This window comes from Hyla sarda, unplaced genomic scaffold (assembly GCF_029499605.1).
Source record: "Hyla sarda isolate aHylSar1 unplaced genomic scaffold, aHylSar1.hap1 scaffold_166, whole genome shotgun sequence".
In the NCBI taxonomy this organism is placed as follows: domain Eukaryota; kingdom Metazoa; phylum Chordata; class Amphibia; order Anura; family Hylidae; genus Hyla; species Hyla sarda.
The window spans coordinates 188,933-215,052 of NW_026608298.1; the positions used below are offsets into that span (position 1 = coordinate 188,933).

At 48.1% G+C, this 26,120-nt stretch overlaps 1 protein-coding gene across 3 annotated transcripts in view; it reads left to right on the forward strand.

The window, feature by feature from the left end:
* The window catches only part of NFAM1 (NFAT activating protein with ITAM motif 1), a 111,111-nt gene that overhangs the window by 36,655 nt on the left and 48,336 nt on the right, over positions 1-26,120 (forward strand). For all 3 annotated transcript variants that reach the window (XM_056552507.1, XM_056552506.1, XM_056552508.1), the window contains one exon: positions 16,220-16,300. In XM_056552507.1, the coding sequence (XP_056408482.1) occupies positions 16,220-16,300 (81 nt within the window). The remainder of the gene's footprint in view (positions 1-16,219; positions 16,301-26,120) is intronic.

The following is a 26,120-nucleotide window of genomic DNA, read 5'->3' on the forward strand; positions in this document are numbered from 1 at the left end:
CAAAATACGCTTTTTTGGACTTTGGAATTTTTTTGCGCGTACGCCATTGACCGTACGGCTTAATTAATGATATATTTTTATAGTTCGGACATTTACGCACGCGGCGATACCACATATGTTTATTTTTTATTTTTTTTACACTGTTTTATTTTTTTTATGGGAAAAGGGGGGTGATTCAAACTCTTATTAGGGAAGGGGTTAAATGACCTTTATTAACACTTTTTTTTTACATTTTTTTTGCAGTGTTATAGGTCCCATAGGGACCTATAACACTGCACACACTGATCTCTAATGCTGATCACTGGCGTGCATTAACACGCCTGTGATCAGCATTATCGGCGCTTGACTGCTCCTGCCTGGATCTCAGGCACGGAGCAGTCATTCGTCGATCGGACACCGGGGAGGCAGGTAAGAGCCCTCCCGGTGTCCGATCAGCTGTTCGGGACGCCGCGATTTCACCGCGGCGGTCCCGAACAGCCCGACTGAGCAGCCGGGTCACTTTCACTTTCACTTTAGAAGCGGCGGTCAGCTTTGACCGCCGCTTCTAAAGGGTTAATACCGCACATCGCCGCGATCGGCGATGTGTGGTATTAGCCGCGGGTCCCGGCCGTTGATTAGCGCCGGGACCGACGCGATATGATGCGGGATCGCGGCGCGATCCCGCTTCATATCGCGGGAGCCGGCGCAGGACGTAAATATACGTCCTGCGTCGTTAAGGGGTTAAAATAGAGGTATATCAAAGGGTGGGAGCTTCCATCGGCTGGCCGCGGCTGGCTGCCCTTTCCTATGCTGAGTGGGTTTATGCGGCCTTCAAAGATCTGGGTGTCCGGGACCGGTGCACTTCATTTATAGTCAGCGCAGTGGTCAGGTATCACACTTGGCAAGCGAGGTGTTTAGTGTCGACGAGACAGAAAATCCTCCCCGTGGACGAGGTTTGTAGGAACACGCTCGGTGACCTGGTGAAGGTTCATTCTTTGGAGTATGAAAAGTTTGGTGCATTTAGTGCCTCTACCCTGTAGACGGGGTTCTCCTTTAAGGTGCCCTAACCTAGTAATCTCCTCCCTGGTGATGGGCTGAAGATGTCACCAGAGATTTTTGTTTTGATAAAGACGAAAAGATGTAGGCGGCTACAGACATCGAACCTGAGCCCTGAGGGGTTGGTGTTCTGGTGTAGGGATTGTATATTGTATAAAGGTTGTATATATGTGTAGGAGTTGTATATATGTATAGGGACTGTACATATATAATGAATAAGGTTATATTATTTGATGTATATTTTTGTGTATAATTTTGTGTAGGTTATAGGAAAGGTGGGGGATATTTATGAGAAAATTCTTATTTTTTGTGTGTGTTTATTATTTAGTGTATGGATATGTGTATGTGTGTGTGTGTGTATATATATATATATATATATATATATATATATATATATATATATATATATTGTTACGCCGAGCGCTCCGGGTCCCCGCTCCTCCCCGGAGCGCTCGCTTCTCTCTCGCTACCGCAGCGCTCCGGGCAGCTCCACTGACCCGGTGCGCTGCGATACCGTCTCCAGCCGGGATGCGATTCGCGATGCGGGTGGCGCCCGCTCGCGATGCGCATCCCGGCTCCCGTACCTGACTCGCTCTCCGTCTGTCCTGTCCCGGCGCGCGCGGCCCCGCTCCCTAGGGCGCGCGCGCGCCGGGTCTCTGCGATTTAAAGGGCCACGGCGCAGTGGTTCCAATTAGTGTGTTCACCTGTGCACTCCCTATTTATACCTCACTTCCCCTTCACTCCCTCGCCGGATCTTGTTGCCATTGTGCCAGTGAAAGCGTTCCCTTGTGTGTTCCTAGCCTGTGTTCCAGACCTCCTGCCGTTGCCCCTGACTACGATCCTTGCTGCCTGCCCCGACCTTCTGCTACGTCCGACCTTGCTTCTGCCTACTCCCTTGTACCGCGCCTATCTTCAGCAGTCAGAGAGGTTGAGCCGTTGCTAGTGGATACGACCTGGTCACTACCGCCGCAGCAAGACCATCCCGCTTTGCGGCGGGCTCTGGTGAAAACCAGTAGTGACTTAGAACCGATCCACTAGCACGGTCCACGCCAATCCCTCTCTGGCACAGAGGATCCACTACCTGCCAGCCGGCATCGTGACAGTAGATCCGGCCATGGATCCCGCTGAAGTTCCTCTGCCAGTTGTCGCCGACCTCACCACGGTGGTCGCCCAGCAGTCACAACAGATAGCGCAACAAGGCCAACAGCTGTCTCAACTGACCGTGATGCTACAGCAGCTACTACCACAGCTTCAGCAATCTTCTCTTCCGCCAGCTCCTGCACCTCCTCCGCAGCGAGTGGCCGCTTCTGGTCTACGACTATCCTTGCCGGATAAATTTGATGGGGACTCTAAATTCTGCCGTGGCTTTCTTTCCCAATGTTCCCTGCACTTGGAGATGATGTCGGACCAGTTTCCTACTGAAAGGTCTAAGGTGGCTTTCGTAGTCAGCCTTCTGTCTGGAAAAGCTCTGGGACCGCAATGACCCCGTCACTGCCTCTGTACACTCCTTCTTCTCGGAAATTCGAAGTGTCTTTGAGGAACCTGCCCGAGCCTCTTCTGCTGAGACTGCCCTGTTGAACCTGGTCCAGGGTAATTCTTCCGTTGGCGAGTACGCCGTACAATTCCGTACTCTTGCTTCAGAATTATCCTGGAATAATGAGGCCCTCTGCGCGACCTTTAAAAAAGGCCTATCCAGCAACATTAAAGATGTTCTGGCCGCACGAGAAATCCCTGCTAACCTACATGAACTCATTCATCTAGCCACTCGCATTGACATGCGTTTTTCCGAAAGGCGTCAGGAGCTCCGCCAGGATATGGACTTTGTTCGCACAAGGCGTTTTTTCTCCCCGGCTCCTCTCTCCTCTGGTCCCCTGCAATCCGTTCCTGTGCCTCCCGCCGTGGAGGCTATGCAGGTCGACCGGTCTCGCCTGACACCTCAAGAGAGGACACGACGCCGCATGGAGAATCTCTGCCTGTACTGTGCCGGTACCGAACACTTCCTGAAGGATTGTCCTATCCGTCCTCCCCGCCTGGAAAGACGTACGCTGACTCCGCACAAAAGTGAGACAGTCCTTGATGTCTACTCTGCTTCTCCACGTCTTACTGTGCCTGTGCGGATATCTGCCTCTGCCTTCTCCTTCTCTACTGTGGCCTTCTTGGATTCCGGATCTGCAGGAAATTTTATTTTGGCCTCTCTCGTCAACAGGTTCAACATCCCGGTGACCAGTCTCGCCAGACCCCTCTACATCAATTGTGTAAACAATGAAAGATTGGACTGTACCATACGTTTCCGCACGGAGCCCCTTCTAATGTGCATCGGACCTCATCACGAGAAGATTGAATTTTTGGTCCTCCCCAATTGCACTTCCGAAATTCTCCTTGGACTACCCTGGCTTCAACTCCATTCCCCAACCCTGGATTGGTCCACTGGGGAGATCAAGAGTTGGGGGCCCTCTTGTTTCAAGGACTGCCTAAAACCGGTTCCCAGTACCCCTTGCCGTGACTCTGTGGTTCCCCCTGTAACCGGTCTTCCTAAGGCCTATATGGACTTTGCGGATGTTTTTTGCAAAAAACAAGCTGAGACTCTACTTCCTCACAGGCCTTATGATTGTCCTATTGACCTCCTCCCGGGCACTACTCCACCCCGGGGCAGAATTTATCCTCTGTCCGCCCCAGAGACTCTTGCTATGTCTGAGTACATCCAGGAAAATTTAAAAAAGGGCTTTATCCGTAAATCCTCCTCTCCTGCCGGAGCCGGATTTTTCTTTGTATCCAAAAAAGATGGCTCTCTACGTCCTTGCATTGACTACCGCGGTCTTAATAAAATCACGGTAAAGAACCGTTACCCCCTACCCCTCATCTCTGAACTCTTTGATCGCCTCCAAGGTGCCCACATCTTTACCAAACTGGACTTAAGAGGTGCTTATAATCTCATCCGCATCAGAGAGGGGGATGAATGGAAAACGGCATTTAACACTAGAGATGGACACTTTGAGTATCTGGTCATGCCCTTTGGCCTGTGCAACGCCCCTGCCGTCTTCCAAGACTTTGTTAATGAAATTTTTCGTGATCTCTTATACTCCTGTGTTGTTGTATATCTGGACGATATCCTGATTTTTTCTGCCAATCTAGAAGAACACCGCCAGCATGTCCGTATGGTTCTTCAAAGACTTCGTGACAATCAACTTTATGCCAAGATAGAGAAATGTCTGTTTGAATGCCAATCTCTTCCTTTCCTAGGATACTTGGTCTCTGGCCAGGGACTACAAATGGATCCAGACAAACTCTCTGCCGTCTTAGATTGGCCACGCCCCTCCGGACTCCGTGCTATCCAACGTTTTTTGGGGTTCGCCAATTATTACAGGCAATTTATTCCACATTTTTCTACCGTTGTGGCCCCTATCGTGGCTTTAACCAAAAAAAATGCCAATCCCAAGTCTTGGCCTCCTCAAGCGGAAGACGCCTTTAAACGGCTCAAGTCTGCCTTTTCTTCGGCTCCCGTACTCTCCAGACCTGACCCATCTAAACCCTTCCTATTGGAGGTTGATGCCTCCTCTGTAGGAGCTGGAGCGGTCCTTCTACAAAAAAATTCTTCCGGGCATGCTGTTACTTGTGGTTTTTTTTCTAGGACCTTCTCTCTGGAGGAGAGGAACTACTCCATCGGGGATCGAGAGCTTCTAGCCATTAAATTAGCACTTGAGGAATGGAGGCATCTGCTGGAGGGATCAAAATTTCCAGTTATTATTTACACCGATCACAAGAACCTCTCCTATCTCCAGTCTGCCCAACGGCTGAATCCTCGCCAGGCCAGGTGGTCTCTGTTCTTTGCCCGATTTAATTTTGAAATTCACTTTCGGCCTGCCGATAAGAACATTAGGGCCGATGCTCTCTCTCGTTCCTCGGATGCCTCGGAAGTTGAACTCTCTCCGCAACACATCATTCCTCCTGACTGCCTGATTTCCACTTCTCCAGCCTCCATCAGGCAAACTACTCCAGGAAAGACCTTCGTCTCTCCACGCCAACGCCTCGGAATCCTCAAATGGGGTCACTCCTCCCATCTCGCAGGTCATGCAGGCATCAAGAAATCTGTACAACTCATCTCTCGCTTCTATTGGTGGCCGACTCTGGAGACGGATGTCGTGGACTTTGTGCGAGCCTGCACTGTCTGTGCCCGGGATAAGACTCCTCGCCAGAAGCCCGCTGGTTTTCTTCATCCTCTGCCTGTCCCCGAACAGCCTTGGTCTCTGATTGGTATGGATTTTATTACAGACCTACCCCCATCCCGTGGCAACACTGTTGTTTGGGTGGTCGTTGATCGATTCTCCAAAATGGCACATTTCATCCCTCTTCCTGGTCTTCCTTCAGCGCCTCAGTTGGCTAAACAATTTTTTGTACACATTTTTCGTCTTCACGGGTTGCCCACACAGATAGTCTCGGATAGAGGCGTCCAATTCGTGTCAAAATTCTGGAGGGCTCTCTGTAAACAACTCAAGATTAAATTAAACTTTTCTTCTGCATATCATCCTCAATCCAATGGACAAGTAGAGAGAATTAACCAGGTCTTGGGTGATTATTTACGACATTTTGTTTCCTCCCGCCAGGATGATTGGGCAGATCTTCTACCATGGGCCGAATTCTCGTATAACTTTAGAGTCTCTGAATCTTCCTCCAAATCCCCATTTTTCGTGGTGTACGGCCGTCACCCTCTTCCCCCCCTCCCTACTCCCTTGCCCTCTGGTTTGCCCGCTGTAGATGAAGTGACTCGTGATCTTTCCACCATATGGAAAGAGACCAAAAATTCTCTTTTACAGGCTTCATCTCGCATGAAAAAGTTTGCCGATAAGAAAAGAAGAGCTCCCCCCATTTTTGCTCCCGGAGACAAGGTATGGCTCTCCGCTAAATATGTCCGCTTTCGTGTCCCCAGTTACAAACTGGGTCCACGCTATCTTGGTCCTTTCAAAGTCTTGTGCCAAATTAATCCTGTCTCTTACAAACTTCTTCTTCCTCCTTCTCTCCGTATTCCTAATGCCTTTCATGTCTCTCTTCTTAAACCACTCATCATCAACCGTTTCTCTCCCAAGTTAGTTTCTCCCACTCCTGTCTCCGGTTCTTCTGACGTCTTCTCTGTGAAAGAGATACTGGCCTCCAAGACGGTCAGAGGAAAAAGGTTCTTTTTGGTGGATTGGGAGGGCTGTGGACCTGAAGAGAGATCCTGGGAACCTGAGGACAACATCCTAGACAAAAGTCTGCTCCTCAGGTTCTCAGGCTCTAAGAAGAGGGGGAGACCCAAGGGGGGGGGTACTGTTACGCCGAGCGCTCCGGGTCCCCGCTCCTCCCCGGAGCGCTCGCTTCTCTCTCGCTACCGCAGCGCTCCGGGCAGCTCCACTGACCCGGTGCGCTGCGATACCGTCTCCAGCCGGGATGCGATTCGCGATGCGGGTGGCGCCCGCTCGCGATGCGCATCCCGGCTCCCGTACCTGACTCGCTCTCCGTCTGTCCTGTCCCGGCGCGCGCGGCCCCGCTCCCTAGGGCGCGCGCGCGCCGGGTCTCTGCGATTTAAAGGGCCACTGCGCCGCTGATTGGCGCAGTGGTTCCAATTAGTGTGTTCACCTGTGCACTCCCTATTTATACCTCACTTCCCCTTCACTCCCTCGCCGGATCTTGTTGCCATTGTGCCAGTGAAAGCGTTCCCTTGTGTGTTCCTAGCCTGTGTTCCAGACCTCCTGCCGTTGCCCCTGACTACGATCCTTGCTGCCTGCCCCGACCTTCTGCTACGTCCGACCTTGCTTCTGCCTACTCCCTTGTACCGCGCCTATCTTCAGCAGTCAGAGAGGTTGAGCCGTTGCTAGTGGATACGACCTGGTCACTACCGCCGCAGCAAGACCATCCCGCTTTGCGGCGGGCTCTGGTGAAAACCAGTAGTGACTTAGAACCGATCCACTAGCACGGTCCACGCCAATCCCTCTCTGGCACAGAGGATCCACTACCTGCCAGCCGGCATCGTGACATATATATATATATATATATATGTATATTATTGATTAATGTATATATATATATATATATATATATATATTATATAAAAAAAAATTGTATAGGTACGTGTGGTGTATAAAGTTATATAGAATGTGGTGTATATAGTTATATAGGTATGTCATGTATATAGTTATATAGGTTGGCGGTGTGTGTATATAGGTATGGAGTGTGTGTTGTCCTGGACCAGAAGGGATTTTTGTTTGTGTTTTTGATATTATTTATGTATTAGGTTTATCTTATGTTGGATTATCATTGTTATGGTTGTTATGTTTGGTTTATGTTTTGTATTTCTTTTTATATAAAATAAAAGAGTTCCTCAGGTGGATCTAATCTGCGGATGTGGTTTGTCTGTAGAGTCAGTGCTGCTGCTGGGAGGTGATCTGAGTGGCTCCTGGTTCCTGCTCCCTTCTGCCTAGAGGGGAGTAGGTTTCTGGGATGCAGGAGGAGAGTGAGTCCCAGGCCTCTGGTTCCCGGAGTAGGCTGGTGGGGATAGAGGAAGCATAGTGACTGGCCTGTTGGGAGGTGGTGAGGAGACCTGGGGGGGGGGGGGGGAGCAGCAATGTTTCTCCTGCCCCCCCCCCCCCCCCCCCTCTGGACTCTGGCCTTAGCCAAGAGGTTTTGGTTGAGAATCTGAATGTGAAGGACTGGGGTGTGCGGAGGCCCCAGGAGGCTGTCAGTGATATCAAGAATTGCCTATTTTCTTAATGCATTTAAAATGAACGGCAAAGAACTCAGCAGATTGCGCGCAGAGCTAAAATGCGCTAGAGTGCGGCAAACACCACGACCGGGAGCAGGCGCAGAGGCTAATAAGATTATGTAGAACATTACAAAGATAAAGTCAGAAATAAACATCATTGAAAAGAAAAGGATGGACATTCAGACAAACAGCGATCCCTTCATGGAGAAGCTCCTCACACTAGGAGAGGTTTGAGGAGATGAAGGGGTTAAGTGACCCCGTGGCTGGAGCTGAGGAGGATGGTGACCCCATAATGACCCAGGATCCATCACAGGGGTCTCAGAGCGGGATCTGCCCCGGACAAGCACCTCCAGCCTCAGCGCCAGGATCCCGGAGGAGCTCTGAGGAGGACAGTAGTGACCCCGGGGAGAGACTCATGGCCGTCATCAGGGAGATGGAGTCTCCGGTTCATCTGGAGAAATTTACCTTTGGAGAAGACCCTGTACCGGATGAGGAGGAGAAAGAGGAAAAGTGACAAGAAAAGGGGTGAGTCGGTGTCATTCTCTTATGTCCCCCTTTCCCCAGCTCCACCTAGTCAGGGCCCTGCGGTGGGATCTGTGCAGGGGAAGAGCAGTGGGCAGAGTATGGAGGTTCCTACAGGAGAGTCATGTGACACTGTTTCAGCTTGTAGTAGCGGTAAGAGTGTCGCGGCGATTTCAGCTGTGAAGCCGGACATGTTTGATGAGGTCAGCAGCCCAGCGGGAGGCCAGGGAAAGGCGGGCAGTGGTAAAGTTTTGGTTCCGGTGCCGGAGATTAGGAGCGAGGGCGGAGATAAGCGGCACCATGGGGTGCCTTGTGGCAAAGCAGGCTCCGCGGTGGGGTCTGCGGCTGTTGTGTTTTCTGCTGTCGGGGTGTCACCTGCAGGGGCTTCTCGAGGGGGAACCTCATCTGCGATTGGGGCAGGCGGCACCTTGGCAGGGATAATAAAACCGGCCAAGGCTGGACTGGCAATGGCGGCTGCTAAAGCGATTGAAAATATGAAGGGGACTTTCCTACAACCACCGGGGGCAGGAAGTTCTGTGGACAATATTACAAAAACTGTTCCTATATCTGGACGGCCTCCTGCCCCGAAGGACTTTCCTGTGGCCGGTGAAGCAGAGGGGGTTCCTGACCAGTCAGAGTCTGTTATTGTGGCGGAACAAGACTGGCCAGGATCACCGGAGGACGCCGAGGTCACATCTGTATGTAGTGTCCCGGTACCGTATTGCATACCGTACCTTGTATGGTAGGTCCCCAAAGTCAGAGTTACTACGTTCAGGTAGGGTCCCCCAGGTGGGACAGCCCCTAGTCGCCTCTTTTCTTTTCTAATTTTGAACTATTTAAATATATATATATTTAATATAATGTATATTACTATGCTTACCTTGGTAGCGTTGCAGGACCTTCGGTCATGTGACTATGTTAATTCCTCTATAGTATGTTGGAGGACCTTTGGAGGTCCTTGGGTCGCGTGATTACCCATAACCCTTTGTACAGATAATTGACAGAGATATTGGACCAATCAGCTTAAGGCTAGCCCCTGCCCACGTAAGGGAGCTGTAGCCAATGATCTCTCTCTCTCTCTTGGGTTGCTGCTCTCGTGGATACCGGACTATTTGGACGGATCTGCACCACTTACAAAGACAAGCTAGGCCAGAAGCCTACCGGCCTCAGCTTGAACTCAAAACGTGAGTCTTAAACTGAATCCCCGCTAAAGCTAGCATGACTGCTGGACCACAACTAAATCCCCTTAATTCAGCGGAACAGCGCATATCAGTCTACGGACTCTAAAACGCTTAAGGTCCATACCACTGTCAATCTCTAAGAGACTTTGCTTGTACAGAGACTGTTCCGGTTATAAAGCTTGCATAAAATCTTGAGTAAAAGCTCCGACTGTTTTCAGCACACATTCAATTATTTCATACCTCCCTATCGCTTTTGGGAAGGGTGGCGGTAGGAGAAGCATTGCAGAGGAGCCCTCACCCTGGCGTCACGAGTAGAAAGGGTTACACTGATCCCATTAAAGTACCGCACAGCTACACCCCATATACCCTACACCCACAGGCTGTAAATATTGTACATACGGGGGATCTGTCTGTGGGGTCTGGTCCAGGACTGAATGGAGGTGTGAATGGGGGAGAGGGAGTGAGGGAGGATGGGAAGGATGATGTCAGGATGAATGGAGAAGTTGTGAGTGTGAGAGAGAGTATGGATTCTGTGGAGAGTGGTAATGATGCTAGAGTGGTTGGTCCATCAGAACCCCGTAGGAGTTATGCCAGTGTTGCTGCCGGGTCATGTAGGCCACATGAGAGTCCTGCACCTTCTGGTCCTGGGCATAGTGACCTTCAGAGGCGCTTTCTGGAGGCCTTGCGGAGGGGGGGATAAATCTATCACTGTAGAGGGTAGAGAGGTAGAACTGTCCTTTTGGATAGAGAGGCACAGCCTCGGGGCCTTCCGAGAGCAAAGGAGAGGAGTCATGGTCACTCCCCACAGCCGGGTCTGGGGTTACCAGGAGGAATGTGGACCGTCTTAGGTGGAGGGGCAATGATACTTGTCCAAACAGGATAAAGGGGGTAGAGGTCCTTCTCAAGATGGATTTCAGGGTGGGTGACATCTTTGCCCTGATACATCCTCATGGTACCCCATTTTTCGATGTCAGTTTTGTCCGGGCCGAAGGGCTCGAGCTCTTTTGGTCTCGGTACGAGCTGGCAAAGATAGAAGCCGAGTGGTGAGATTTTGCTGTCCAGGCAATTTCTCGCCAGAATAACATCAAGAAAGTGACGGCATTAACGTGTAACGAATCTCTTTCTTGCATAGACATCATGACCTGGATTGGGAGTTATGGAGAGGTGGTCAGCATTCCCCAGAAGAACAGGGATGAATTCGGTATCTGGTCGGGGGCCTGGACCTTCATGGTCAAGTTGAAGCTTTCAGGTAATTCTGTCACCCACATTCCCTCCTCCACTTTTCTGGGGAGGGACAGGATCCTGGTTTTCTACCAGGGACAGCCGAAGGTCTGCCATAGGTGCGGTGACCCGACACACTTCAGCGCACAATGTAGGGTCCAGAAGTGCGCGTTGTGTGGAGGGATAGGACATCTCGCCGCAACCTGTGGGGACATTCGTTGTCACCTGTGTGGGGACCTCGGTCACCCCTTCAGCCGCTGTCCGGTCTCTTTTGCCAATGCCGTCGAATCTCCAGCTGGGGTTAGCCGAGATGCTGGGGAGGGTACCGGCGGAGGCGGAGAGACTACTGGTCCTAGGAAGAAAAGAATGGCACCTTCTAGGCTGAAGCATTTGGAGGGACGCCAAAGGGAAAGGGAGGGGGCTCCTCAGGTGGCAGCTGAGGGGACTTTACCTGACCCTGAGATGGTGGATTCTGCTGAGGACCTGAGGGATTTTGAGCTGGAGGAGGAGGCCAGGAGACTGGATAGAGAGGAGGAGGAGAAAAGGGCCATCACTGCTACCTCCTCTCCAGGAGAGAGTATGGATGAGGAGAGCAAAGAGTGGCTAAAGAATAAGAGAAAATCGGGTGCCAGAAAAAAGAGGGGGAAGACGAGGAAAGAGAAGGATTCCCCTTCTTTGGAGTGGGATCATTCAGTCCCCCTCACCCTTGTCCAGGTACCAGCGGAAGGATCTACCGTCTCCCCTCTGGTAGATAGCCCTAACCGGTACCATGCCCTCAGGAATGACATCTCCTCCTCAGATGAGGAGGCCGGGGATGAGGTGCCAGTGTCCGAAGTGAGGCCTTCGGGAAGCATTAAACCTTCTTCTCTGGTAACAGGGGGAGGGCTGTCCCAGGACCATGTGAGCTGCAGGAGGTGACCTCTGGAAAAGAGGGAAACTCTGTAAATATGGATATGTCTGTGTGTTTAAAAAGGGGGAATGTGGGGAAATCAGATGATGACACTCAGGGTAAGGGAGGGGGAGGGAAGAAGAGGGCTGTCTAGCTTGATCACACATGATGGCGGCACCCTCCCCGTTGATGCTGGCGAGTATTAATGTCGCCAGCATAAAGTCAGATGCGGCAAGATTTTCGTCCTTTGATTTTCTCGGCTGAATTGAGGCCGACATTTTATTTTTGCAGGAGACCAGGTTAACAGATCTAACCGCTATCCATAAGGCGAAGCGTGAGTGGTGCCAAGGGCCCTCTCACTGGTTTCTTGCGGCCGAGCCGTATAGCGGGGTGGCGGCTCTTTTTAAAACCGCTCAGACGTGTAATCGAGCTAGAAATGCGGAAATGTCTAATACCAGACGTCCTCATGAAGGGACAAGAGCTCCGCCTTATAAACATCTATGGTCCACAGACTAGGTGGGACCGGAAAAGTCTTTTTATGAGGATTAAGCCCCTACTTTTTACTAGCCGGTAGGTCATCTTTGGAGGAGACTTTAATACTGTCACAAGGTCTGGTGATAGGGGAGGCTCCAGAGATCGGCTAGATTACGATATCATCGCCATGAATAGAATAGCTAGTGAGTCTCGTCTGGTGGATGTCCACATCCGGCACACCCCAGGTCACAGCGGGTTCACTTACTTTAGAGGTAGATAGATTAGGTCTAGGATAGATAGTTTTTTTTTTTAAGGAGGATTCTGTCTCTTCACCTTTGCAGGTTGTTGAGGTGGAGTTCTCCGACCACTGTTTGATTATGTTTTCTTTGAATGTTTCAGAGACCCCCAGGATGGGAAGGGGATTGTGGAAGCTGAATTCGTCTCTCCTGGAAGTCAAGGAGATAAGACGGTCCTTTGAGGAGTTTCTGCAGAGCCAGATACCATTACTGGACTTATGCAGCACTAAGTCAGAGTGGTGAGAGATGTTCAAAAAACGGGCGGCGAGATTCTTCCACCAGACTGCGACCCTTAGAGCCTGAATAGAGATCGCCTCTATCAGGAACTAAGGAGGAAACTTGAGGTTCTGGTCTCGACTGGAGGTGACCGAGAGGAAATCTCCAGAGTGCCAGTATGATAGACACACATCTTTGGTTTACGAGAGGGATTTCGGGAAGTACCGCTCGCCCGACCATTGCCGGAGCTGTAAGATGTCAGTGGATTGTAAGATCGTGACCGGCCTGGTCGTTAGTACAGGATCTCTGAACAAGTCCAGATGAGGGATCCTGGAGGTCGTCAGAGCCTTTTACTCGCACCTCTTGGGGAAGAGGGATCTAGATCAGGGCAGGATGATGGCTTTCCTGGCGGATGCCATTTCTCAGTCAGGAGTAGACCCCTCTCTTAATGTTTTTACAGAGAAGATCAGAGAAGAGGAAGTGAAGCTGGCGATTGAGAGGCTTGCCATAAAAAAGTCACAGGGGCCGGATGGCTTAACATCCGAGTTTTATAAGACCTTTAAGGACACTTTGGTTCCCCTCTTAACTGAAGTAATAAATGAGTGTCTATCCTCGGGCACTCTGCCGAAGTCAATGAGGAGGTCGGCTCTGATCATCTGGTCAAAGGGTAAAGACTCGTCCCGCATCGAGAATTGGCGTCCCATAGCGCTTCTCAATGTGGGCAGAAAGATCCTGGCAAAAGTGCTCTTCAACAGGTTGGTGAAATTTGCACCCCAGCTCCTTTCGGGGTCCCAGCACTGCTCTGTTCCCGGTCGTAGCACTTTTAGTGCGGTGCTGGGTGTCCGTGAGGCCGTGGAGCAGGGTCAGGCTAGTCACTGGAAAGGGTTTCTGCTGTCCTTGGACAGGCAAAGGATTTTGATCAAGTTGATCATGAGTATCTCTGGTCCACTCTTTTCAAATACGGTCTGACGGGGGGGTTTGTGGATTGGCTGAGAACATTGTATGCAGGGGCTGAGACTTTTCCATTGGTAAACGGTTGGGTGGGCCGCCCTTTTGAGGTGGCATCTGGTGTGCATCAAGGCTGTCTGTTAAGCCCTTTGCTTTATGTGTCCGCGATCAACCCCTTAATTCGCAGGATCGATCGGGGACCGTTGGCGGGGGTGAGGATGGACCCGGCGGTGCCGGATTGTGCTTTAAGGGTAGTGGCATACGCTGATGACATCTCCATTTTTGTCTCTTCGCAAGGGGAGGCGGAGTGGGTGATGTTGGAGGTGGATTGCTACTCGGAGGCATCCGGGTCTAAGATCAACCAGGACAAGTGCAAAAGTCTTTGGTTGGGAGGTGGAGACCCTGAGTTTTGTCTCCCGGACACCCTCCCTGTGCCCCAGGAATCTGCAAAAATTCTGGGCATCGAATTTGGTCCCGGGGATTACCCCACACGAAATTGGGAAAGCAGACTGCAAGATGTCTCCAAAAGAGTGGAACAGTGGAAAGTTTGGTCTTTGACCTTTAGGGAAAGGGTCTTCTTGATCAGGTCCTTCTTGCTTCCGTTGTTAATCTATTTGGGCAATGTCAGCTTTTTGCCAGAACCTCTCTGGGCCTGGTTCTTCCTAATGTTGTGGGGGTACAGACTGAACCTAATTAAGAGGGAGGTGACTTACAATACGAGGAGACTAGGCGGGTTGGGTATGGTCAACCCAATGGTATTCCTAGTGAATACCTTTTTAAAGACCAATAAATCAAACCTCTGGACAGAGAGGGCTCCTCCGTGGGTAGTCTCTTGCAGGAGATGGTTTCAGCCTTTCTTCCAGGAATGGGAGAGAGGCGATCAAGTGAAGGATCTTCGCACGCCAAACGGGCATCTCCCGACTTATGCTGCACTTGTTCTGAAGGTCATCAGGAGGTGGGGGCTGGGGATGTGGGAGGTAAGAACTCTGCCGAGGAAAATCCTCGATAACAGGGTCTTGCTGACTCATTTCCAGAAACCACTGGCCCTCAAGAATTGCCCAGGTCGGGATCAAGTGATTGAGTTGGCTCTTTTAAATTCACCTAGGATCCCCTTGAAGTTTTGGGACTTGACCTGGCGAGGCTTCCATGGTAAGCTATATGTAAGGGGCAATCTGAAGTACAGGAACTCAGATGAAAAGGGTTGTCCCCGGGAGGAGTGTGGGAGTGTGCTGGAGGACATGGACCACTTCCTGCTTCAGTGCCCTTTTAAAATCGAGGTATATCAAAGGGTGGGAGCTTCCATCGGCTGGCCGCAGCTGGCTGCCCTTTCCTATGCTGGGTGGCTTTATGGGGCCTTCAAAGATCTGGGTTTCCGGGACCGGTGCACTTCATTTTTAGTCAGTGTAGTGGTCAGGTATCACACGTGGCAAGCGAGGTGTTTAGTGTCGACGAGACAGAAAATCCTCCCCCTGGACGTGGTTTGTATGAACACTCTCGGTGACCTGGTGAAGGTTCGTTTTTTGGAGTATGAAAAGTTGGGGGCATTTGCAGCCTCTTCCCTGTGGAGGGGGTTCACCTTTAAGGTGCCCTAACCGAGTAGTCTCCTCCCTGGTGATGGGCTGAAGCTGTCACCAGAGATTTTTGTTTTGATAAAGATGAAAAGATGTAGACGGCTACAGACATCGAACCGGAGCCCGGAGGGGTTGGTGTTATGGTGTAGGGACTGTATGTATGTATAGGAGTTGTATATGTATAGGGACTGTATATATGTATAGGGGTTGTATATGTATAGGGGTTGTATATATGTATAGGGACTGTATATATGTATAGGGGTTGTATATATGTATAGGTGTTGTATATATGTATAGGGGTTGTATATATGTATAGGGAGTGTATATATGTATAGGAGTTGTATATTGTATAGGGTTTGTATATATGCATATGGACTATATAGGTATTGTATATATGTATTTATGTATAGGGATGGTATAGGGATTGTGTGTGTGTGTATATAAAAAAATAGAAAATGGTGAGGGGATATTAAGAGTATTATGAATAAGGTTATATTATTTGATTTATATTTTGTGTATATTTTTGTTTAGGTTATAGGGAAGGTGCGGGATATTATGAGTAAATTCTTATTTTGTTGTGTTTATTATTGATTATTTTTGTATGTATGTATATGTGTATATTATACCTATACAAAATATTTTTTTTTATATATATGTTCTGTTTGTCAATAGGTATGTGATGTGTATATAGGTTGTGGTGTGTATATAGTTATATAGGTTTGTGGTGTATATATAGTTATATAGATTTGTGGTGTGTATATATAAATATGTAGTGTGTGTGTGTGTATAGGTATGTAGTGTTGTCCTGGACCAGAAGGGATTGTGTTTGTGATTATGATTTGTTATGTATTAGGTTTATTTAATTTTCATTGTTATGGATGTTATGTTGGTTTGTTTTGCATTTCTTTTTATATAAAATAAAAGTTTCTCAGTATTTGCTCTTATTTTACATATATACACACACACACTGTACAGTACCCCTTCTCCTGTCCTGTATACTGAGTGTTATCCTCAGTATCTGCTCTTATTCTGTGTATATATATATATATATATATATATATATATACATACTGCACAGTACCACTTCTCCTCACCTGTATACTGCATTATTAGAGATGTGCTTCTTTCTCCAGGTACAACCTCCAGCAGAGACCCCGGCAGTCATGGAGTCATCACCGCAGGCGGTGGAGGATGCGGGCGGCTCCTTGTACGCGGTAAGGAATCCCCGTATCCTGGGAGCAGTGATGGGCTCCAATCCACATTATGTGCGGGTTCCTCACTGCGGGCGGGTATGGTATTACACAATAGACTGCGGCCATGGTGATCGTGAGGGTCTCCAACACCTGGTGAACACCCTTCATGTCTATGGCTAGATTAAAAGGGGAACCCCGGCAGATACGTAGGAGATCATGGGGAGATTTATCAAAACCTGTGCAGAGGAAGTTGTCCAGTTGCCATTGCAACCAATCAGATTGTATAATATATAACGATTTCTCAGTCCTATAGTGTACAATTCTTATCCCATCCCAGGTGTGGAGCTCCACCAATTGCTCCCTTAAAGGGTTACTCCGCTGTTCAGCGTTCGGAACATATAGTTCCGAATGCTGGAGCCGGCGGCAGGTGCTCGTGATGTCATAGCCCCGCCCCACTGCCACGCCCCCTCCCATAGACTTGCATTGAGGGGGCGTGGCAATGACGTCATGAGCTCCCGGCGCCGGAAATGTTTGTTCCAAACCTTGAGCAGCGGAGCACCCCTTTAAAACACGCTGCACGGAATCCTAGGACAATTTTGCAAACACATGGAAAAGAAACTCACATCTCTTTGTAGTTCACGACCATTCGTTTTAGATTTACAAAAATGGAGAGGATACAAACGACTTGCACATTTTCATAGGGCCAAAGCCCCTCAAACATCAGAAAGAGTCAGGATCTGACACACAACGTTTCGGGATCCACCCCCTTACTCATCATCCCTCACACCGATGTCCTGACACCTTCATTCAATCAACTGGATTAGACACATTCCCAACACAAGTTTTACGAATTGTAAAAACACATAAATATTCTAAATTTCATCTGTATTACAAAAATGATCCAAAAGTACGTACCGTATATACTCGAGTATATACGATGCTTCATTTAATCCTGACGGCTGTAATGTCTCAAGTTCTGTAATCCAGAATACTTCCTTTATTACTCTCCTTATTCACGCGTTATTTGTTCACTCACCTGCTGCCATCTTAATTCGTTGACCCGGTGATCTTTCTCTAAAATATGCCTATAGCTACTGATGTGTCACCGAACTTACTTTCCTGCACTCTACAGCATTTTGTTACTAGGGCTTTATGTATGGCACTTTTATGTTCCGAAATTCTGATTTTAACCTCTTAAAGGGGTTCTCTGCTGCTCAGCGTTTGGAACAAACTGTTCCCAACACTGGAGCCGGCGGCTCGTGACGTCATAGCTCCGCCCCCTCATGATGTCGCACCCGCCCCCTCAATGCAAGTCTATGGGAGGGGGCGTGACGGCTGTCACACCCCCTCCCATAGACTTGCATTGAGGGGGTAGGCGTGACATCATGAGGGGGCGGGGCTATGACATCACGAGCTCCCGACGCTGGCTCCAGTGTTCGGATCAGTTTGTTCCAAACGCTGAGCAGCGGAGAACCCCTTTAAGGACGCAGGGAGTACCTGTACGCCCTGCACCCGGTCTTGGTCTATAACATCATGGCGGGTTGGTCCCAGCGGAAACGCCTGTACGCCCAACATCATGAGGGGGCGGGGCTATGACATCACGAGCCCCCGGCGCTGGCTCCAGTGTTCGGATCAGTTTGTTTCAAACGCTGAGCAGCGGAGAACCCCTTTAAGGATGCAGGGCGTACCTGTACGTCCTGCACCCGGTCCCGGTCTATAACGTCATGGCGGGTTGGTCCCAGCAGAAAATGAAAGCCGGGACCCTGGGCGTGCGGCATGCTTGTTGGCGCGCGCTATTAACCCTAGAGGCGGCGTTCAGTTAAGTTGATCGCCGTGTCTAAAGTAATAAAAATACACTCCAGGCAGCTCAGTCGGGCTGATCGGGACCATCGCGGTGAAATAGCTATGTCCCGATCAGCTAGAACACAAGTGGAGGGTCCATTACCTGCCCCCGGTGCATCCGATCATCCGATTGATTGCTCCATGCCTTGAAATCCAGGCTTGAGCAATCGACCGCCGATAACATTGATCATTGCCATGTTAATGCATGGCAGTGATCTGTGTAGAAGATCAGTGTGTGCAGTGTTATAGCCACTAGAGGGAGCTATAACACTGCAAAAAAAAAAATATATATATATATATATATAATAATAATAATAATAATAAATTAATAAAGATCATTTAACTCCTTCCCTAATAAAAGTAAGAATCACCCTCCTTTTCCCATTTAAAAAAAACAAAGTGTAAACAAAAATTTAAATAAACATATGGGGTATTGCCGCGTGCGGAAATGTCCGAACTATAAAAATATATCGTTAATTAAACTGCACAGTCAATGGCGTACGCGCAAACAAATTCCAAAGTCCAAAATAGCGTATTTTTGGTCACTTTTTATATCATGAAAAATGAATAAAAAGCGATCAAAAAGTCCGATCAATACAAAATATGGTACCGATAAAAACTTCAGCTCACGACGTAAAAATTGAGCCCTCATACCGCCCGTACGCGGAAAAATTAAAAAGTTACAGGGGTCAGATGACAATTTTAAACGTATACCTTTTTGTGCATGTAGTTATGATTTTTTCCAGAAGTGCGACAATATCAAACCTATATAAGTCGGGAATCATTATAATCGTATGGACCTACAGAATAATGATAAGGGGTCATTATTACCGAAATATGCACTGCGTAGAAACGGAAGCCCCCAAAAGTTACAAAATGGAATTTTTTCTTAAATTTTGTCACACAATTAATTTTTTTTTCTGTTTTGCCGTAGATTTTTTCTTAAAATCACTGATGTCACTGCAAAGTAGAATTGGTGGCGCAAAACATAAGCATCATATGGAATTTTAGGTGCAAAATTGAAAGGGTTATGATTTTTAAAACGTAAGGAGGAAAAATGGAAAAAGCCCGGGACCTTAAAAGGGGTATTCCAGGAAAATTTTTTTTATATATAGCAAAAAGTTAAAAAGATTTCTAAGTTACTTCTATTAAAAAATCTTAATCCTTTCAGTACTTATGAGCTTCTGAAGTTAAGGTTGTTCTTTTCTGTCTAAATCCTCTCTGATGACACCTGTCTTGGGAAACGCCCAGTTTAGAAGAGGTTTGCTATGGGGATTTGCTTCTAAACTGGGCGATTCCCGAGGCAGGTGTCATCAGAGAGGATTTAGACAGAAAAGAACAACCTTAACTTCAGAAGCTCATAAGTACTGAAAGGATTAAGATTTTTTAATAGAAGTAATTTACAAATCTGTTTAACTTTCTGGAGCCAGTTGATATATATAAAAAAGTTTTTTCCTGGAATAACCCTTTAAGGAGTTAATGATTTTGCTCGTCTGCCCTACATACCACAGGGGCACTTAAGTAGGTATATTACATTTTCACTGGTACATCTGTAATAACCCTTTACTGGAATTGCGTGGCCTTTTTTAGGGTGGTGGATATTTTCCCCTTTTACTATTCCATGCACACATACCTTTTTTTAACACTAGCCAAAAACCTTTCTTCGCTCTTTTTTAAAACAGCTATCTCTCCTCTAACCAGTCTATCCCCAATCGTCTTCCCTATAGTAAACAAAAAAGGAGAGAAGGGGGTTCCCAGAACAAGGTGCCATATTTAGGATTGGACTTCCCTAAACCCCAATATTTATGCCCTACCTGTCGAATCATGTGTCTATCATATGTACCTGTGTGCATGGTGCCATTACACACCCGTTTCTCTTTAGATTTAAAGGGGTACTTGTAGAAACTGCTTTGTTTTGGGGTTTATTACAAGCTATACATATAAATACAAAGGGGAAACCGAACTAATTAAGGGATAGGGGTGCAAGGAAGAGGGGAGGGTGATAGGAAGGGGCAGGAAGTTCCCTCTATCTCATCATCCTATATGTAACATATATAGCCGTCATCCACACACATAACCCATACATTGCCCATCCCAAGACATCTCCATGGCCAATCAGAACAGTTCCTTAAAGGACAACTGCAGCGGCATTACACTTATCCCCTATCCACCGACCGCTGGGACCCCCCCCCCCAACCTCCCTAACGAGGCGCCGCCATAAGCGCTCATGGTGAGCGCTAAGGCGTGTAGCGTCGACCTAGAGGTCGACAGTGACGCCCCGTCTCCTCCCCGTCCCCATACAGTTCTAGGCACGAATAGAGATGTATGGAGGAGGCGTCCCGGCTGCAACGTCATGCTGCGGCTGGCACGGCCCCTGCACGGGACAGCCGCGGCCCCATACAGGAGATCGCCGGGGGCCCCAGCGTTCGGACCCCCCACGATCATACACTTATCCCCTATCTTGAGGATAGGGGATAAGTGTTTGTGACGCTGCAGATGTCCTTTAACACCCATGGTTGTTGAATGTCGTCCTGTAGGTGGTTTATTTGCATTGCAATCAGTTCTTGCTCTTTGATGTCTCCTTGAGTGGGGGATTCTCTTTGTCCCATTGTGTCCAACACCGCAGGGGCTGGTTTTATGGGTTTACTATTCAGGTGCCAGGCTCATTGTATGGCTTTGAACAGGATAATGATTGTTTAATCAGCTGTTTGCATCAACCACCATTCCTGGAGCCAGTCCTGACGACACCCTACACCCATTCCATCCATGACATTCCATCCATTGTTATTCCATCCATGACATTCCATTGTTATTCCATCCATTCCATCCATTGATATTCCATCCATGACATTCCATCCATTGATATTCCATCCATGACATTCCATCCATTGTTATTCCATCCATGACATTCCATTGTTATTCCATCCATTCCATCCATTGATATTCCATCCATGACATTCCATTGTTATTCCATCCATGACATTCCATCCATTGTTATTCCATCCATTCCATCCATTGATATTCCATCCATGACATTCCATCCATTGTTATTCCATCCATTCCATCCATTGATATTCCATCCATGACATTCCATTGTTATTCCATCCATGACATTCCATTGTTATTCCATCTATTGTTATTCCATTGTTATTCCATTATATTTGAGTCCATAATAAAAACACATCAAATTTATATTAATCTGGCCAATGTTGGGTTCCAACAGTACTCCCGTGGAAAACTTTTTTTTTTTTTTTTTTTTTAATCAACTGGTGACAGAAAGTTAAACAGATTTGTAAATTACTTCTATTAAATTTTTTTAATCCTTTCAGTACTTATTAGCTGCTGAATACTACAGAGAAAATTATTTTCTTTTTGGAACACAGAGCTCTCTGCTGACATCACTAGCACAGTGCTCTCTGCTGACATCTCTGTCCATTTTAGGAACTGTCCAGAGCAGCATATGTTTCCTATGGGGATTTTCTACTACTCTGGACAGTTCTTTAAATGGACAGAGATGCCAGCAGAGAGCACTGTGCTCGTGATGTCAGCAGAGAGCTCTGTGTTCCAAAAAGAAAAGAATTTCCCCTGTAGTATTCAGCAGCTAATAAGTACTGGAAGGATTAAGATTTTTTTAATAGAAGTCATTTACAAATCTGTTTAACTTTCTGGCACCAGTTGATTTAAAAAAAAATTAAAAAAAACGTTTGCCACCGGAGTACTCCTTTAAATAGTCCCATAGAAGAGTAGAAATGGATGGCGATCGCAATACGGATACAAAATGCTGATTTATTTACTCACATAGATCGGCTGGATACACAGGTACGGGGAGGGAGCAGACAGATCGGAACAATATCGAAACGGATGTCATTCCAATCTGTCTGCTCCCTCCCTGTACCTGAGTATCCAGATGATCTATGTGAGTAAATAAATCAGCATTTTGTATCCGTATTGCGAGTGCCATCCATTTCTACTCTTCTATGGGACTATTTGGATATCTTTGCGATTTCTTACGATTGAGCGCCGCATCAATTGGATTACAGCACAGTACCGGAGAAAATACATTGTACCTCCAATCCGAGACTACCACTAGAGGGTCAGTAGTGCCAACCTCAATACCTATGGTGTTTTGTTCATATTTAATTACTTCAACATCCAGGAACTGTGTCCTAGTATCATCACATGTGAGAGTGAATGTAATAGATGGATGTACGGAATTCAATCTCTCCACAAAAGACAACAGTTCTGCCTCCTCTCCCTTCCAGAACATGAAGACGTCGTCTACGTAGCGAACCAAGTGGGCGACATGTTCCTTCCCCCGGGGGAGAAGAAGGCATTGTCCTCAAATGCCGCCATAAAGGCATTTGCCAAACTGGGTGCGACGGGCAGGGGCGTACCTAGAGCATATGGCACCCGGAGCGGACCCTTTGGAACCCCCACCCAGGTTGGACATTGTGTTTGCCCCCATCCCCCCCAAACCGAGAAAGTAAGAAAACACGCACAAGCTTTTTTCAATGTTTTCAATAATATTTATTGCACAAATGCAGGAGTTTTGCAGAAGGGGGCCAGGACAAGGGTTTTGTAGAAAGGGGCCAGGACAAGGGTTTTGTAGAAAGGGGCCAGGACAGGGGTTTTGTAGAAAGGGGCCAGGACAGGGGTTTTGTAGAAAGGGGCCAGGACAGGGGTTTTGTAGAAAGGGGCCAGGACAGGGGTTTTGTAGAAAGGGGCCAGGACAAGGCTTTTGTAGAAAGGGGCCAGGACAGGGGTTTTGTAGAAAGGGGCCAGGACAGGGGTTTTGTAGAAAGGGGCCAGGACAGGGGTTTTGTAGAAAGGGGCCAGGACAGGGGTTTTGTAGAAAGGGGCCAGGACAGGGGTTTTGTAGAAAGGGGCCAGGACAGGGGTTTTGTAGAAAGGGGCCAGGACAGGGGTTTTGTAGAAAGGGGCCAGGACAGGGGTTTTGTAGAAAGGGGCCAGGACAGGGATTTTGTAGAAAGGGGCCAGGACAGGGGTTTTGTAGAAAGGGGCCAGGACAAGGGTTTTGTAGAAAGGGGCCAGGACAGGGGTTTTGTAGAAAGGGGCCAGGACAAGGGTTTTGTAGAAAGGGGCCAGGACAGGGGTTTTGTAGAAAGGGGCCAGGACAGGGGTTTTGTAGAAAGGGGCCAGGACAGGGGTTTTGTAGAAAGGGGCCAGGACAGGGGTTTTGTAGAAAGGGGCCAGGACAGGGGTTTTGTAGAAAGGGGCCAGGACAGGGGTTTTGTAGAAAGGGGCCAGGACAGGGGTTTTGTAGAAAGGGGCTGGTGAAAAACTTCTAGAAAACTCCTGCCCTGCCCCTGTCTACAAATCCCTGGTCTTCCCTTTCTAGAAAGCCCTTGCCCTTTCTTTCCCCTTATACAAAAACCCTGCACCCCTATTCCACAAAACTCAGCTCCGGCACCCTCTACACATAAAAACCCTGCACCCACCCTACACATCAAATCCATATCCCCTCCCCCGCACTGCCATCACATAAAGTTCATACACCCCTACACATAAAAACCTGCACACCCCCTTAATAAAAAAAAATAACACCTGAACACCCTCATTAATTGGAATCTTGGAATCCCCTGCACCCCCCCCCCCCTTAATAAATTAAAACCCTGCACACCCCCTAATAAAATAAAACCCTGCACACCCCCTAATTAAACCCATTAACCCCCCCTTAATAAAACCCAGCACACCCCCTTAATAAAAAAATAGCACCTGAACACCCTCATTAATTGGAATCCCCTGCACACCCCCTTAATAAATTAAAACCCTGCACCCCCTTAATAAATTGAAACCCTGCACCCCCCTTAATAAAATAAAACCCTGCACCCCCTAATAAATTAAAACCCTGCACCCCCCTTAATAAAATAAAACCCTGCACCCCCCTAATAAATTAAAACCCTGCACACCCCCTTAATAAATTAAAACCCTGCACCCACCTTAATAAATTAAAACCCTGCACCCCCCTTAATAAAATAAAACTCTGCACCCCCCTTTATAAATTAAAACCCTGCACCCCCCTTAATAAAATAAAACCCTGCACACCCCCTTTATAAATTAAAACCCTGCACCCCCTAATAAATTAAAACCCTGCACCCCCTTAATAAATTAAAACCCTGCACCCCCCTAATAAATTAAAACCCTGCACCCCCCTAATAAATTTAAACCCTGCACCCCCCTTAATAAATTAAAACCCTGCACCCCCTTAATAAAATAAAACCCTGCACCCCCCTTAATAAATTAAAACCCTGCACCCCCTTAATAAAATAAAACCCTGCACCCCCCTTAATAAATTAAAACCCTGCACCTCCCTAATAAATTAAAACCCTGCACCCCCCTAATAAATTTAAACCCTGCACCCCCCTTAATAAATTAAAACCCTGCACCCCCTTAATAAAATAAAACCCTGCACCCCCCTTAATAAATTAAAACCCTGCACCCCCCTAATAAATTAAAACCCTGCACCCCCCTAATAAATTTAAACCCTGCACCCCCCCTTAATAAATTAAAACCCTGCACCCCTTAAAAAAAATCACTTTCCATCTGTACCAAATAGAAACAAATCCAAATCCCCATCAATAAAATGTACAAATCCTGCACCCCCCCCCCTTAATAACACCCCTCCCTCCTCCCCCCCCTTAATTACACCCCCTCCCTCCCCTTAATTACACCCCTCCCCCCCCTTAATTACACCCCTACACCCCTCCCTCCTCCCTCCCCTTAATTACACCCCTCCCTCCTCCCCGCCCCTTAATTATACCCCCTCCCTCCTCCCCCCCCCCCTTTTAATTACACCCCTCCCTCCTCCCCCCCTTTTAATTACACCCCCTCCCTCCTCCCCCCCCCTTTTAATTACACCCCCTCCCTCCCCCCCTTAATTACACCCCCTCCCTCCTCCCCCCCTTAATTACACCCCCTCCCTCCTCCCCCCCTTAATTACACCCCTCCCTCCTCCCCCCCCCTTTAATTACACCCCCTCCCTCCTCCCCCCCTTTAATTACACCCCCTCCCTCCTTCCCCCCTTTTAATTACACCCCCTCCCTCCCCCTCCCTTAATTACACCCCCTCCCTCCTCCCCCCCCCCCTTAATTACACCCCCTCCCTCCCTCCCACCCTTCACATAGAATTATTTACTTACATTTTGATGATGCCTCCATTTGACCGCTGGTGATGGATCCTTCCGCTCCTTTAAAAGATCCGTAGAGGCGGCGGCATCAGCACCGTAATGTCACTTTGCATGCGCCGCTGCAACACTCCTCCCCCTGCTGCTCTGACTCCACAGATGCAGGCGCCGGGCGGAAAAGCGTCGCGGTGCCGCAGTGAACAGGGGGGGGGGGTGGTGACTCCATCATGGCACTTCCCTTGTGAGTGGCACCTGGGGCACTCCGCCCCGCCCCGCCCTTGGTACGCCACTGGCGATGGGAGACCCCATAGAAGTCCCATCTATTTCTAAATAATAATCTTGGTCAAAACAAAAAAAAAATTGTTAAAACAAAATCGAGCAATGCCATCAGGAACGCAATCATTTCATTTGTAAGACTGCGTTCACGTCTAGACCCGTCCGTTCTTATCCCGGAAAAAAAAACAAAAAAAAAACGGATGACATTAAAGGCTCCTCGGTTTTCCATAGACTTCAATGTTAAATTTACTGTCCGTTTTTTCTTCTGTTTTTTTTTTTTTACAGAAGAAAAAATACTGCATGTGCCGTTTTTTCTGCCGTCAAAAAAACGGAAATTAGCACAGACGGGTACAAACGGATTGTAAAAAAAAAATCCCATTGACATGAATGGGATTTTTTTTAAACCCGTTTTTAACCCCTTAACGACGCAGGACGTATATTTACGTCCTGCGCCGGCTCCCGCGATATGAAGCGGGATCGCGCCGCGATCCCGCATCATATCGCGTGGGTCCCGGCGCTAATCAACGGCCGGGACCCGCGGCTAATACCACACATCGCCGATCGCGGCGATGTGCGGTA